A 16,608-nucleotide genomic window follows, 5' to 3' on the forward strand; every position below is an offset into this window, starting at 1 on the left:
TAAATTCACCTTAAAGTTTTGAGGTTCCAGAATATTAAAGTAGATTGTTTCTTTTCAATAATTATTTGGCAAAATTATTTATGCCATGAACCAATTACAGTTTCAGAACTTTGAATTCTTACTAATTTCTAAATGAAATTCAAGAACATCCTTATTTCTTGAATTCTTGATGACAGGATTGCACCCCAACAGAAGAATTCTATCAGTAATATTTTGCCTTAAAATATGACAGCAGGCAATTAGAGTGTATTTTTAAAGGGAGGTAAACAATTATATATAGTATGTTATAATCTGTTACCATAACTGTTATATCGTAAAAGAATCAATTCCACATGTAATATTAAGAAATATTATTTTTCTGTACAAGAGTGTTTTGAAGACAGCAATTAATATAAGTTTTATGTTAGGGATAACATATTCAGTGCAAAAAACCCACAGAGGACGAAAACAACTTAATTATGGTTCTTACTTAATTATTTAATTAATTTTATCTGTATCCTGCCTTTCCTCCAAGAGCTCAATGTAGAATATGAGATATAACCTTAATAATTTTTCCCTACAACAACTGGATATTTAAAAAGCTGCCTTTTATTCACTTTACATTTTTAGTTGTGTATCAATAAGCTTAAATATTTTTAAATTACTTACGTACTGATCCATCTTGTTCTTGTAGAAATCTTTCTAACACAATTCGAGCCATAAGTGATGGGGCAAAATCCACCTTAGAAGAAAGATAAACTGTAACCAACTTTCATTAAAATGTGGTTTTATTTCATTACTTAGATCAATAAAGAGGTGTCAAAGATGCATCTTCCATTATCTCAGTCATCCTTTCTGAAAGTTACATTTCTCTGACATGAGTTTTGTTACAATCTGATAAATAAATCTTTTTGACCACAACATACAACAATGTTATATGCAAGTGTATTTTTGTTGCAATGTATGGACTTGAATTTCAATTTTAAAACATTGACATAATAGTTCATTTTACTGATTTGTGTTTATTACATTGTTTGTAACGATCATGGACAAGATTAAACAACATGTTTAACATTTATACAGTAGAAGTGAAACCTGAAACAAAAGGTTGCAGTATGACTTCATTAATTCACAGTGTCACTTAGCTGACTCCTTTGGCATACTCTGTTCCTTCTGCCCATGCATGTTTTCAAGTTCAACTAAATTACTTTGTGGTTGAGATTGCTCAATGCTCCTTCTTGGCTGCTCTCTTTCTCTCATTGTGGGGAAGAGGAGAGATTGTATTTTCATTTCTTAGCACTTTTATGTAGGTTCAGGACCAGATTTGCTACTGCAATATTATTACAATATTACCTTCCCCACTTTGGTCTCCTCTAGATGGAGATCATTACATGTTTTACCCCAGTTTTATCCCATTCTTCATAACAAAATAATGTCTCAAATAACAAAGATATTTCAATTTATTTTTCCAATATAGCTATTATAAATTTAAATGTTACTACATTGTATTACAACCCACTGAAATTATGCAGACAAATTTTGTGCAATGTTGAATGCATCATGAATGTCTACACCTTATTTGTTTGGGAAACTCTGAGGGAATCTTTAAAATATTTCATTTTTTTAAATTAGTAGTGATAACAATCCAGATATAAAGGTACTGTTATATCTAGATTAATCACTTTGTATAGTATAACCTAGAGGTTATGAGAAAAAAACGAATATAGAGAAACATGGGTTTCTCAAATACGCTTAGGAAATGGACATATATTTAAAAATATCTACTACTTCATTGTTAAGGCTTACATTTATTAAACAATATGGAATATATTCTTGACCAGATGCCAGACTTTCAAGGAAAATAATTGCAAATGATAATGTTCATTTTTCATTTTTTGTTTTATATATTTTCAAATATACTGTATATTTAGGAAAACAAAGCTTATTTTGATTTCTACTTGCTTTTTTCCTCAATGTATATGTTCTTTGATACACTGAAATTCCCCCTAATAGAAAGAAATGCCTTTTACAAAGAATTGCTTGGAAGCTCACATCAGAGCTGACACATGAAAAATGGTGAAATTACTGAAGGTAGACCAGCCAGAATAAGGACTACCTTATTAGTTCAGGTACTTGCATCTTCCTAATTTTCATATTAATCATGAACCCATCTTTGTCTGAAATAGGGCCATCATGCTTTATGTCAGAATGTAACATGTAAGTAATATTCATACTGTTTCAAATTCCACTAGAAAATATTTGGTGAAAATGGCTAATTTTATTTTTAATACATATATGAATTGTTTTCATTTTAAAATAATAAACTTTAAATTATACAGTGGTCATATTTAATATTTTTAAAACCTTCAACATCTCATAAAAATACAAGGCACTTTTCTAATTTAGCATATTATAAACTGGAATGCATGTTGTATGTTTCTGATAAATTTTTACTGATTGACTCAAAGTGTTACCATTACACCAATAGTCAGCAGATGGAAGAATTTGTCATTTAAATATTAACTACCACATAAAAATGGCAACTTGATTGTGTAGAAATAGACATCACATGTTTGATATTGCTATGTTTTCCTAATGTGCTAAAACTGATTACAAAAATATACATTTCCTATATAGCTGCATATAAACAGTTATTTCAACATTTTAAGCTTTAAACTTAAAACTTTAAAATAATTTTATTTATTTAAATTTACAGTTTAAAAAGCCCTAAGTTGTGAATTGCTAAGATATTCTAACATAGTATCTGAATAAGGGAATGCTTTATGTACCAGAATTATCTGTTAAAAATTGAGATTGAATGTGTGCGCGCGGGGGGTGGTGGTGATGTAAGCAAGACTATATACATTAAATATTTCTGTGCCTATATAGGGCCAGGGGCTTATTTAGAACAATATTGTATTGTATTTGATTTAATAATATTATTTTGTCCAAAATAAAGACAATAGTATAAAAATACAAATGTCAGAAGTTACAAGAACCTTCCCTTTGGTACCAGAACAAAAAATCTTTTACATTTGGTAGTGTTACAATATGTAGACATTTTAAAGATCATTAAAACATCCAGTATCTGATAGATAATTACCCAATTGTAGGTTACAGCAGTGTAAATTAGACAAAAGCTTGCTGTCCAGTTTCATTTTCATTTTTGTTTGTTTGTTTGGGTTTAATACAGTTTTTAGCACTTAAAAGAAATAAATCCAGTGCATTTATTATAATCTTACAGAACTATTTGCAAACATATTGCAATATTAAAATCAAATAATACTGTTACTATATATAAACACGTTACAAGTTTAAAAAGATAGTACTCCTCTTGGGAAACCATATAGGAAGTGTATAAACTTTCTGTGCCTCCCGTAGCAAAGAATTTTCTCCAATGTATTACAGCACGTTAAAGTAGTCTTCATTCTGGTTGGTTAACACAAACATTGGTTTGTCACAGTGAGTCCATTGGTGACCTGGCTAATATTTCAGGAAGCCATGTTGCACTTAAACTAAGCTTCTATTTTTTACTATCTATTTGCATTTTTGTTTCATCCCCAAAATGCAGGAATTTTGTTCTATTAAATGTGGATATCAACAATATAAAAAATTAAAACTCACACTATACTTTTTAAAACTCTGATGTCTATGATGAAAGTTTCATTAATATTAAACCCATTTTTCCATTAAACCCTATATTAAAAAATTTTATACAAAATTGAAAATAAAGGAAATTCATTTTATTGTAAAAACATACTGTACATTATGGATATTTCTATAAAAACAGAACAGTTAAGCTAGTTCCTCAGAAACTCAAATGTTTGTTGCTCAAAGTGAGCCATATATGCAAGGCAATCACTTGTGTATGTATGTGGTTACCTTAACTGATTAATTAATATATTTGTTTGTGCTCCTATTACAAACAGATCAACATTTAAATATACGATGTGCCTAAAACTACATAAATTTTAAGAAAACTTCTTAAAAACCTCTGAAGATAAGGATTGTACATTTTGATAAAAAGACTTTTAAAAAATTATTACCTCATTGGCCAGTTCCAATAATACAGGAGAGGCTGCATTTTTAGACACACCTTTCAGGTATCTAGACAAGACAAAAATAAAAAGCTGTTGTAGATTTAATGAAAAAGTCAGCAATGAAGCCTTACTACCTCTCTCTGTCTCTCTTTACCTTGGTCTGCCTTTCCCACTTTCACTAGGACAAGAAATAAATTGAATACAGATTATGTATATCAGTAGCTTAAGATATAAATATTTGGAAAGCTGACCTTAATCTCAAACTCTAAGCAAATCAAAAGCACAATTATTACTAAAATTCTGAAAGAAAAAAAAGGAATATTACACTGATACACAGAATACAGAACTGTTGTTTTTAAGTTTCTGAACGTGTTCTCAATATTTGGCAATGACAGAAATGAGTGACAATTAGCCTACAAATTCTTTGACTGTTCCATATCTTCCCATATCAGCAAACTGAACATTCAAGCTTACCTGCACAACTAACTCAATGAACTTGACTCTAGATATTCCCTCCCTCTATCTATAGAGAGATAGACATACACAGATATATATACATATACGCACACATACTTCATGAAAATATTTGTATTATTATTAAAGACATTTGATAAAAAGGGCAATGGTTTCCCTCTCTAGTGTTACATATATTCATTTGTAGAACTCCAAGAGTGATATAAACAGAGTAGAGGTTTGAGAAAAGAAGTGCAGTTGGTTATACCATAATATATTTAATGGGAGACTAAGCAGATGATGGCCTACAGAAATTATGCTCAGGATCATTTAGAAGGTTATGTGGATTTATGGACATTAGATTATGTCTGTGAAAAAAGTATACACAGCCCAATTGTAGTTATACACTTCAGTGTAGAATTATAAGGAACAGCTTTGATTTGGCAGCATTTGGGAAAGAGGAGGTTTTTTTTATAAGATCAATAGAAGGAAATCACATCCAGCATTATTAAGGGAAGAACAAAACCAACAATGTGTCCAAACAAGAGGAAAAACAAGTCATCTGACAACCAATTTCCACTTAATATCAAATCTGAAAATGCTAAAATATACATTATTTTCAAAGGCCAAAGCAGACATTTGGAATTAGATTTTTTTTAAGTTAAGCTTTTATTCTTTATATAAAGGGAGACTCCCAACATTTGCAGAGTATTTAGAACATAAATGCTTTCTCAACTAGACAATAGGTCTCACACTACTTTTACACCTCCTACTATAGTGTAACTACATTGTAACACAGTCCTTTCAACAGTTTCAAGAAGGCTCCACACCCATTTGCACCAGTCAGGTGACCTTGATAACACAGATAAACTTCCAGGTGACTTTATTGACTCACTAAAAGAATGCAAATGACCAGCTGTCTGCAACAAATATAAATCTTTCCATTCTATATCATCTAGTCAGAGCTGAAGAAGCTTCTTGGATGAGAAGCGAAATATCCTCAAAGAAAAACCAGAAAGTCCAGTTGCCTCTTGAAAAAGCTCCCTTGAGACATCCTAGTGCTTTATTTATCACATGTTACAGAATCACAGAATTGGAAGGGACTTTTAAGATTGTCTAATCCAATACCTTGTTCAATATAAAGTCCACTAGAGGTGGTCTAATAAATGAATTTTTGACTTCTATTTCATGATTTCTGCAGGGAAGGGAAATTTTGCCTTTTTATATGGCAGCTTGTTCCACAGGCTAAGAATTTCTATAAGGAATACTGTTCTTCCATTCATTCTACATTCTAGGTACTACTACTACTCTGCTATGTGATAAACAATCATATTTGAAAGCTGCCATCATATCTCTCCTTAGTTATATATAACCATTAAACTACTCATCATAGAGCTTGATTTTCAGACACACACCCTCACTACCTTGATAAACCTCCTCTAAAGTCACTCCAATTTGCCAGTGTCCTTTTTTATAAATGGATCCCAAAGATGGGTCTATCTATCTTTCTTTGGTTCTGCAGAACAGAAAAAGGGTGTACATCATACTATGTTGTTGGATTGAGGATTTTTTTATATATATATCCACTAGTTTTTTTTGAAAACATGCAGTTTACATTCAGCAGTTCTGCTCTATTGTTTATATTTGAGCTTAGACCCCTGATAAATGAGGTGGTATTTCAAAGGGTATCTTTTACTGGACATTCTTTCAAATATTTCAAGACTTCAATACATATTTTGGAATATGCTACTCCAAATTTACTGAATATCTGTTGACAAGAGCTAGAAAACTCAAGGTCTAGTTGAATCCGAGTGTAATTGCAAAATGAGACATCCAGAAGCCAGAATTTTAAACCGGATTTGGCATTTTTGTCCACCTATCAAGCCCTTCCTAAGGACTTGGGATAAGCAGATGTTGTTGTTTAATAATCTTAAAGGCAATGTTGCAGGATGTAAGCTGTCCCAAATAAAGCTGCTTTTTGCAATTGACTGATGGTGATTTTGTCAGTGCAGATGGTGTTCAAGTAGTGATCCAGATGTTTTGATATTATTATCCTCCCATGGATATATTCAATCCCATAAACTAAGCTATTGTGCTATTAAGAACAGTCAGAGCAGAGTACAGTACCTTTTCCTATATTTTTTAAAGTATCACAAGCATTTCTTAGTGATAAAACATATGGTTCTATGTAAATGTATTCATCTGCTTTGGATTTTATGAATGTTCGCATATCTTTGCCACTTTGCTATCAGAGGCTCAGGTGAGTTCTACTTATATACAAAGTCTGCCTAAAGTTTTGGTACTTCTTGCATTTATTTCAAAAAGTAAGTAACCAATGTGAAAAATCAATCCTCCTAGTTAAATTAAGTAATTACCAGTAGATGTACCAGCTTTAGCTGTAATAATTAAAACAAAATATTTGTGAAATTAGTGATAAATCTTTTATACTGCCACAGTTTTGGTTCGTTCTTCCATGGCAAGCTGCTTTAATTCAGTAACATTTGAGGATTTTCTAGCATAAACTGCTAATGTCAGATTTAGCTTTGGAGTTTGATCTGGCTAGGTGGATGAGCATACCTTTGTAGACTTCCTTGCATTTTTGAAATCATTTTGGCTATATACATATAATATCCGTCCTATAAACCACACACTTTCATTAATGTAGCTAGCTATGGTTTAAGTTATTACTTATCAATTTAATATTAAGAACCACTTTTTCTGGAGTTCAGGATGGCACACGTAAGGGTTATTAATTTCAGAATCATTGCAGAAATTAAAATTGCAAACAACAATTACAGAGGTATTTCTGAATTGTTAGAAATAGATATATATATTTTCCACATTTTAGCACATCAATAAATTAATCCTGACCATAGATTATATTAATCTTAATATTTTCTGAACTTTGACATTTCAGATAATAACAGATAAAACCTGGAATTGTTAATGCTCACATGTGAATATTAATTTTTACTAAATTTTAAAGCATCGTCATTTTTTTATTTAATAACCATCAGACCTAGCTAAATTGGCCAAATGTTAGGTATAATGGGAGTTCTGTCCCAGAACATCTGGATGGCAATGTGTAATCTTACCCTTATTTTTTAAATGAATGCATGCTACCCATTTCATTTCTGAAGGAATGTATTTTGTTTTTTAAATTGTACTATCTATTCTGAAATTGGTTTCATTTTAGGAGTCTAATTTAGTCATGCTGTTGGGTAGAATCTTCAGGAAACTAAAAAGTGGGAAGATGAAAGGGGCAAATTGGCAAAAATCTGTGTAGCATGGAATCATACATTCCAATCTTCTGAAGGAATTAGGTGCAGGTAGTCCTTGTTTAGCACTGCCTCCTAAAGATACATTTCACAGTTATTAATAATAAGTGATAAAAAAAAGTTTTGTGACCAAAGCCCACATTTATGATCTTCACAGACCTGTTGAACAAAGGAAAGCAGGAGTAAGATTGTAAGCAGAATTGTAGTTTTACTTAACAATTGATTTACTTAACAAACAGGCTTCCAGCCCAATTGTGGTTGCTAAATGAGGGTCTCCCCACTTGTGCGCACCCTCCTGACCCTGCCACAGCCATCCAGGGGGTTGCAAGAGGAGAAGGAGGAGAAGGCCTCCACTGCTGCTTGTGCTCGTTACTCAGCCAGCCCGGATTTCCAAAAAGAAGAAAAGGAGTAGCGAAGAGCCCCAAGGAGAGCTTGCCGGCTTGGCCAGTCTTGGTTTTTCGAGAGAGAGAGAGAGAGAAGACACACACACACACACACACACACACACACACACACACACACACACACACACACTTACACAGACAGACATAGAGACATACACACATACAGAGAGAGAGATACAGAGACCTAGAGAGACACACACAAAGAGAGGGGGAGATAGGGAGAGAGGGAGAGAGAGACACACACAGAGAGAGATAGAAAAAGAGAGATAAAGATAGAAGGGGAGAGAGAGGAAAAGCGGGCGAGAGATGCAGAGAAAAAGATACAGAGAAAGGGGAGGGAAATAGAGAGGGAGAAAGGGAGAGAGAGAAAGGTGGAGAGACACACATAAAGAGATACAGGGGGGGAGGGAGAGGGGGAGAGAGAGATGGGGAAGATAGAGAGGGAGGGAGAAATAAATTAAATAAATAAATTATCTATAAATAAATTAGCATTTATTTATAGATATATTTTTCTTAATTTTAGTGAGATTAGATAATTGTTATATTGTCTTGCAATTTCCTTCTTTAAGGAAGAAAGTATCTCTAATTTTTAGTAACTCCTTGGACTTGACTCTGAGCTGGGAATAAAAGCAGAACAAAAAGGATTATACTTGGTTAGTATTTAGATGGAAGATTACCAGAGTGCAGTCTAGATTGGGAAGTGGGTAAAATATCTGAAAGAAGGACATGGAGAACTATTTCTGAAATCCAGCCAAGAAAAGTGCATGATGTGTCCAAGCTGTCATTAAAAATCAAGCCAACATCACATTAATTTTTACTTTCTTATTCTAGGCATACTTTAATAGACACATACAGAATAATGATATTCATATTAAATGGTAATTATCATTGTGCATAGGACCATTGCATAAAATCTTACCTAAAGAACTTATGATAATTCTGTGATTTAAACTTCAAGAAATAACAAACTGATAATTTATAGGTACTAGGCCACTGAAAAATGATGCAGTAGAAATATTAACTTTTCATAATGTTAATGAGAATTATAATTAGGCAGCCACACTTTGTCTTAAACACATTTCTGTATTAAGCATATCTTTCTTCTTAGTACTTCTGTTTGGAAGTTGACAGACTTTGCCAATGTCTCCTAAATTATGCCATAATTCAATGTACATTATGGATTTTATACAAGTTAAAAGTCCTACATAAATTCTATCTTTAAAATTAATGTGCGGGAATTGATTTATCTGCATAACCACAGAAGGTAATACTGATGAGTTCAGAATCCACAGTGAAAAAAAAGGAGGATAATCTATATTAACAAGCAATAATTGCAAGCAAATACAAGTTTGAAAATCTCACATTCAAAATTAACTCCATTTCACCTTTAAATTCTCATGATGTTATTTTTTACAGTAGAAAAGACAAAGATTTTACTCAGAGCACTAATGTAAGGATTTCATATACATTAGTGAGTGGCTTTCCTAGTATTTACGGCTGATGCACTATCACCTGCTTCAGGATCCCTTCCAGGGTGGGATTCAAATTTTTTAACTACCGGTTCTGTGGGCGTGGCTTAGTTGGTGGCATAGCTTGGTGGTCATGTTATTGGCTGGGCCTGGCCAACTCAATATCATTCATATCGAGGCACGTATCTCCTTGCCTGGCCTCTCATGACTGTGGGGATGCTGCAACAGTCATAAGTGTGAAAAATGGCATAACTCAGTTTTTTCAGTGCCATTGTAACTTTGAATGGTCACTCCACACAAGCAAAGTACCAGCAAAGGAGGTGAAAAAAACTCCAGAGACGTTCCTGAGACAGGAAGTCTAGTCCTGCCAAGAATGTAATAAGGATCAACTGAGAGGCAGTTTCTGTAAGCAACACCAGAATGTTTCCTTCCTGCCTTCCTTACAGGATTAGGCCAGTAATTTCTTCTAACAGCCAGTTCTCCGAACTGCTTAGAATGTTAACAACTGGTTCTAGCAAATAGGTGCGAATTGGTAGGATCCCACCCCGATCTCTTCTCATTTTTCTTTAGCTAAGAGAGGGGAATTATGGGGAATTCAAGAAGTGATTCTTCTTTGCTGTGATCTCTTGATTCTGGAAGGTTCTTCCTGTGGAGGTTAGGCTTGGGTCAATGCAACATATCAATGCAACTTGCAACCTATTTTTTGGACCCAGATGAAAATGATGTCTTAATGAAAAGAAAGAATAGGGTAACATAATAGCAGTATTCCAATATCTCAGGGGCTGCCACAAAGAAGAGGGAATCAACCTATTATTCAAAGCACCTGAAGGTAAGACAAGAAGCAATGGATGAAATTAATCAAGGAGAGAACCAACCTAGAAATAAGGAAAAAATTCCTAACAGTTAGGACAATTAATCAGTGAAATGACTTGCTTTCAGAATTGTGGATGCTTTGACACTAGAAGTTTTTGAAAGAGAGTGGAGAACCATTTGTCTGGAATGTTATAGGGTTTCCTGCTTGAGCAGGTTTGGTCTAAAAGACCTCCAAGATCCCTCCCAACTCTGTTATTCTGTTATAAAATTTGCTGTTTCATTCTTATTTTTGGAATTTAGTACCTAAAGCCTAACCATACCTTTCTATCACCATGATTTTAATTATTTTTATAAATGAAGCAACTCTTCATTTTAATTCATGTTTTTGTTTTTGTCTGGTTTGTATGGATATGGTTTTCTACAGACACTGAATAATGGGCACATTATAAATATTATAAATGATTTTCAACATTTTTATAAATCATTTAGAAGAAGAAGCAGAAAGGATACTCATCAAATTTGAGGATGGCACAAAGATTGGGGGATTGCTAACACTTTAGAAAAGTTCAAGATTTTAAAAGATCTTGATAGACTTAACTTTAGACACTTTCCATCAAAATACTGTCCACTGAGGAGCAAAGTAATATTGTCCTCTAGGTAGGAAAAAAGGAGATACATGGGTTACAAAACAAGTGATTCCTGGCTCAGGAGTAGTACGTTGGAGAAGAATTCGAATATATTGGCAAACTATAAATTAAGCATGAACATTTTTTTTTTTGGAAGCTACAGCTACCAAAACAGTCAATGCAACTTCGGATTGCATCAATTGAGATACAAATGACAAGATCATGGGAAGTGATCATTCCACTCCAATGTTTGCTGCACTGGGAAGATCACACTTGGAATACCATGTGAAGTGCCAGGGAGAACAGTGTATGGCTTTATTTTCCATGGTGCCTTGAGAGCAGCACAAAAATGGAGTAAAATAAATTTTTTAAAGAGATTGATATACAACTTAAATAAGGAGGAAAATTCCCATTTTGAGAGCTATTAATTAGTAGAACAGTCTGCTTTACCACCAGAGTTTTCAAGCAAAGTTTAAGCAGTTATTCTGGGATGGTCTGAGGGTTCCTACTCTGGGCAGAGGCTTAGACTAGAAAGATGCTAAAGTCTTTTCAAGTCCTATGATCCTATGAAACAAACAGGCACACTTTTTGAACTCTTTCATGTCTGTAAGTGCCTATGTTCATACACTAGGAAACAAAATAAACAGATCTTAATCTAAAATAATCTCATAACTGGAACAGTCTTCTGGAGATTGCAATTTCATACCTGCCTCGTGAATAAACTCAATTCAACTCATTTATTTCTGAACAGATATGTATACTGTTACATTATAAATCTAGTTTAATATTACAAACTGTATATCAAAACAAGGAACATTAAATTCTAACTAAAATATATGGATTTAATGCTATTGATCACACAGTTTCTTAATGTTCATTAGGCTTTTATGCGTCTGATTCACTATGGACATGATTTCTAATTTATGCCTGCCTAGTGCATTTTATTTATATATTTAGCTTTATTTAATTATTAAAGTAACTTGGTTGCTTTTAGTTATTTTTCTTTCAACAAAAGTAATGGATTAAGTACTTTTAACATTACTTATAGCAGCAATGTATATAACAGATTGTATAATGACAATACATCATGATTTTGTATTATTCCTATGTTTATTATAAATACACACACACACACATACATTTAACACACAATTCTAAGAGAAAATTGCTACTCAATTCTTACAATACAATAGTTCTCTTAATCTAGCAATAAACAAATGCATGAAGATTACACTGAAGTTCATGTGCTAAAACAATTTAAACAAAAATAATATAGCACTCCTTTATAGGAAAATGTGATATAAAATTCATACATACATACATACATACATACATATTGAGAGAGAGAGAGAGAGAGAGAACATATATATGTGTGTGTGTGTGTGTGTGTGTAAGCTTTTTAATTATAAGGAAAGTAATAAAATATACATCTCAGATATCAAGGTACAATCTTACATGCCAAAAACATTATTCATTTTTATTCAATCTATACAGTAACATTCCCATTGAATATCCAATCCAGATAGCCTTATAATGTAATTATGTTGTGGAGATGTCTATGTCAATAGAAATACTAATAACCTAAAACTAATTTCAATTACATTTTATTAACTGCAGGTGCACATAATCAGGAACAGTTTTATGAACTGATATAGTAAAGGTTTACAGCTATTTTAAAAGGCTTTATGATAACTCTGTTTATGAAGCAAGTAGTAACATTTCTTAATTTATATGCCATTTTTAAAAAATGGCTAAGATTCTAGACTTTTTTCTCATAAGCGCATTCAACATGGTTGATATTTAAGCACCACTAGCATCATCTAACATATTAAAACTAGTGAGTAAATTCTCAAAAACATTTTAGAATATGAAATTAAAAAGTCTGCAAGAAATTAAAACTAAAATCCTCAATAAAAAGATGGGACTAAGATCACCTGTGTGTATTAAATGAAAAATGTACAATGCCCAGAATGATTGGATTGTCACCTGACAGACCTTCTCAGGAGCTAATTGCCTTTTATTTTTAGAAAATTCAAGGATGGAATTACATCTCTAACTAATCAGAAAGCAGGATTGTTAGTATGTATCTCCTTAAAAGTGAACGCCATAACCTGGATCACATATGAACATGTGTCATCCAATGGTCTAAATAGCTCATACCTTTGATAGTAAGCTTCAGTTGCCTCTGGAGTATGATGTTTTGCATGTGTTCTTTTAATTAATTTCTGAAACATTAAAAAAAAAGGTTTGTAATAACCAGGTAAGAAATCCAACCAGTAACAAATCCCTGGAAACCTCCCCCCACGCTCATCTCCCCCATGAAATCCTAGATGTAGTTTCAGAAATTATTTTTTATTTATATATTAAATGAAACATCTTTTGACTGTAGTATGATACAGCATATATGTAAAAGGCAGTAAGGTCATAGTAATTGAATCTAAATAAGTTTGCTTTAGGGTTACAGAGGGCAAAAGAAAAACTTGTTCTCTCTTTCAACCTTTATATTAATTTCCCTTCAAATCAATTCCATCCAAGTCCTGTGCACTCTGGTTTACAATTCAATTGGCATTTTTAACCAGGAAGAACATTGTTTAAAAACAACTTATTTGAAAACTACAGAAAGTAATTCCATTGAGACTTGCCACTTGACTGACACCTGTCATCTCATGATAAATGACTCCATTTTCTGCCTCTCTTGCCTTCTGCCACTCCGGCAATGGTCATTTATCATCATCTCTGTCAGCCATGGAAAGCAGCACTGACAGTGCAAGTCAGCAAACATTTAGCACATGGAACCACGCAACACAGGGAAATTATTATTGTCAGAATAATAATGGTTTAGCATAATTTATTACAGGTCCACCAAATAAGCAAAGGCTAGATGTTATTAGACAGATGGATGGGTAGGCTTGGCAGCCATCCACCGAGACTCAAGCGGTGCTTGATGGGGAAAGGGGAACATCCTCCAAACCAATCAGAAAGCTGGCAGTTCAATTACAAAGAAATAAAGGGACATTCATCATTCAATTAGGCACCTGTCAACCCTCACAAAGGAGAAAACTTCTAACCTGGTACTCCTGGGAGAAGATGCTCAGCAGAGTGGACTGCGATTGACTGGAACAAATAAAAGAAGGACAAAGTTAATTACTGGAGTGCACAGCAGAGAAACAAAAGAGAAAGGAGCTTCAAAGGTAGGCCTGCTGCCCTGTAATCTAACAGAACACGAAAACAAGTGTGGAAAAGTTGTTCCAGATGAAAACCTCAGACAAAGGCTTCCTACTGCTAGGTCAAGGAGAGAGTAAGAAAAAAAGAGTTTGTAGGGAAGGGGAAGAGAAGTTGCATGTTGCTTTGGTCATTCTTTTCCAGCTCCATAACACACACTATTGGTAGCGTGTACTGAAGCTAGAAAAGAAAACAAGACTGTTTTCATTAATAGCTGATGCAGCTAAATTCCATTAGCTGTTGGGAACAGAGTGAATGTTCACTGGCAACATATTGAAATTCATTTTGTTAGCAGCAAGGAAACCTCTTCAGTAGCTGTCTCATATTCAGGGGTGAAACCCAGCTCTCTGTCAGAAGCAGGATATGGGAGTATGGTAACATTCCTACTAAAAGTGATGTGCTTTGAAAATAGAAACTTTCACAGCAGGAAACTGAGATTCCCTGGAGTTGGTAATTTCCAAAGGCTGCCATAAACTTTATTCTTTTAAAACTCAGTGTCAAATACCTGGCAATAAAGCAAACTGAAATAACATCACTACCACCACTACTACCCTGGAACATTTCTTTCCCTGAAACATTTAGAAACAGGACAAGATTTTTCCATCCCCCAAAACAGGTCATACTGTTTACAACTGTACTCTAGGGATATATGCACCTCATCACATCTTGAAGAAAATTTGATGCAACTGAAACAAAAGACAATCTCTATGCATTTTTTTTATTAAAGAACATACAATGTATAATTAACATTTATTTTCATCAAATGTGGAATAAGCAATACAAATATTAAGAAACTATTCAAAAAGATAATCACATAGCACATAACAACATACTCAACTAATCAAAGATTTATGTTTAAAAATGTTGATCAGAGGAAACATTATCCTAAATACATCGATCATTTCACTAACATTCTTAGTATCTTTATTTTCATAGTAACAAAATCAGAATATATTCTAAAATCTTGAGAAATTTGAACTGGAAAAAAATTATTTTATTATTATTCTTATTTTATTATTATTATTAAAATTATAAAAAATTATTTTAGGAACTAATAATGCAATTTTGCCCGATTGTTCTATTTTGTTGTATATTGCTGATTGGGTGTTCTACAAATATTGTAAAGCATATAAATATATATAAAGTAGTATCAGTAGCTGATGGGAGTATCCTGATTGTATTGGTATGCAGAAAAGATCACAAAGATGGTACATATTCCAAAGCAATGAACTAGTTTGTATCTCTAGTCTGTTCTCAAAACAAATGTTTCTGTCAGAATTGTAGGAGGCGATAGGAAAATGTATAAAATGCATCCTACAAAACTTATTTGGTTATATTGTGGACCAGATCATCCTATTAAAACTGTACTTAGAGATTTCTGCAGAGGCTCTAGCAGATTGAGTCTTTCAGAAGCTCAGCATAATCTATGTGAAGTAATTCCAAAACAGTGCCTTTTAAGATCACTCTCTAATTCTAAGCAAATGACATAAAAATAAGAACTCATAGAAATGAATGGTTGAGGAATCACAAGGGAACAATTACAAACTCCAAAGTATTTGGTGCTACATAAGTATTTGGTGCTATTATAAAGTAAGTTCAATTCATTATCCTTCAGCTAATTACATATATTTCAATTGTCTTATAACTGTCCGTTAGTTGCCGAATTCAAGTTCTTTCCACCTCTATACTTCTTATTGAAATTACAGATTAAAAATCTGCTAATCCAGTCTTTAAATAGAACCCCAAAATATTTCTTGATATCCCATCAGGCTCTGTGCTAGGAATCATCAAGAATTGCCTCATTGTTATATTATAAGATTCCTCACCTTGGGACTCTAACTCAGATCTACTGTGTTCAGCATTGGCCTGAAATATATGTTTATGAAAAAACACCACTGGATGTTGCCAAGCCTAAACTGGAAAAAGTTTATTTCGACATTGGGAACACAACCTTGTTATTATATTTAATATAATTGTTTAAACTCCTTTACTATTTTTAAAAGAGAACAGCAGTAGTAAAATACTATAAAAATGAAAGAAGTGCAAAATGAAATATTATGAGGACAACGTAGTATTAACAATTCTGCAACCACCACCACTTTCTGTTGCTGAAAGATTAAATTTATTAAAGACTACCTCTATACCTGTGCATCACTACAAAACTATGTGATCGGGCTTAATTTTGGGGGAGGAAAAAATTCTGCCTCTGCCTACTAGCATCCATTGATATTCATCTGGCTAGCGTCTTGTCAGTGTGTGAGAGAGTTGAGGGCTGTCTGGAAACTGAAACAGTATTTGCTGTGTGAGCAAGGAGACAGCAAGGA

General features: G+C 33.2%; 1 protein-coding gene across 1 annotated transcript in view; it reads right to left on the bottom strand.

Moving 5' to 3' along the window:
* The window catches only part of CDIN1 (CDAN1 interacting nuclease 1), a 133,490-nt gene that overhangs the window by 86,461 nt on the left and 30,421 nt on the right, over positions 1–16,608 (bottom strand). Inside the window, exons 2-5 of the mRNA XM_026710570.2 lie at positions 14,131–14,176; positions 13,223–13,287; positions 4,026–4,086; positions 649–721 (exon numbers count right to left, since the gene is read on the bottom strand). Of these exons, the coding sequence (XP_026566355.1) occupies positions 649–721; positions 4,026–4,086; positions 13,223–13,287; positions 14,131–14,176 (245 nt within the window). The remainder of the gene's footprint in view (positions 1–648; positions 722–4,025; positions 4,087–13,222; positions 13,288–14,130; positions 14,177–16,608) is intronic.

This window comes from Pseudonaja textilis, chromosome 1 (genome assembly GCF_049901715.1).
Source record: "Pseudonaja textilis isolate UNSWEBS1 chromosome 1, rPseTex1.2, whole genome shotgun sequence".
NCBI lineage: Eukaryota > Metazoa > Chordata > Lepidosauria > Squamata > Elapidae > Pseudonaja > Pseudonaja textilis.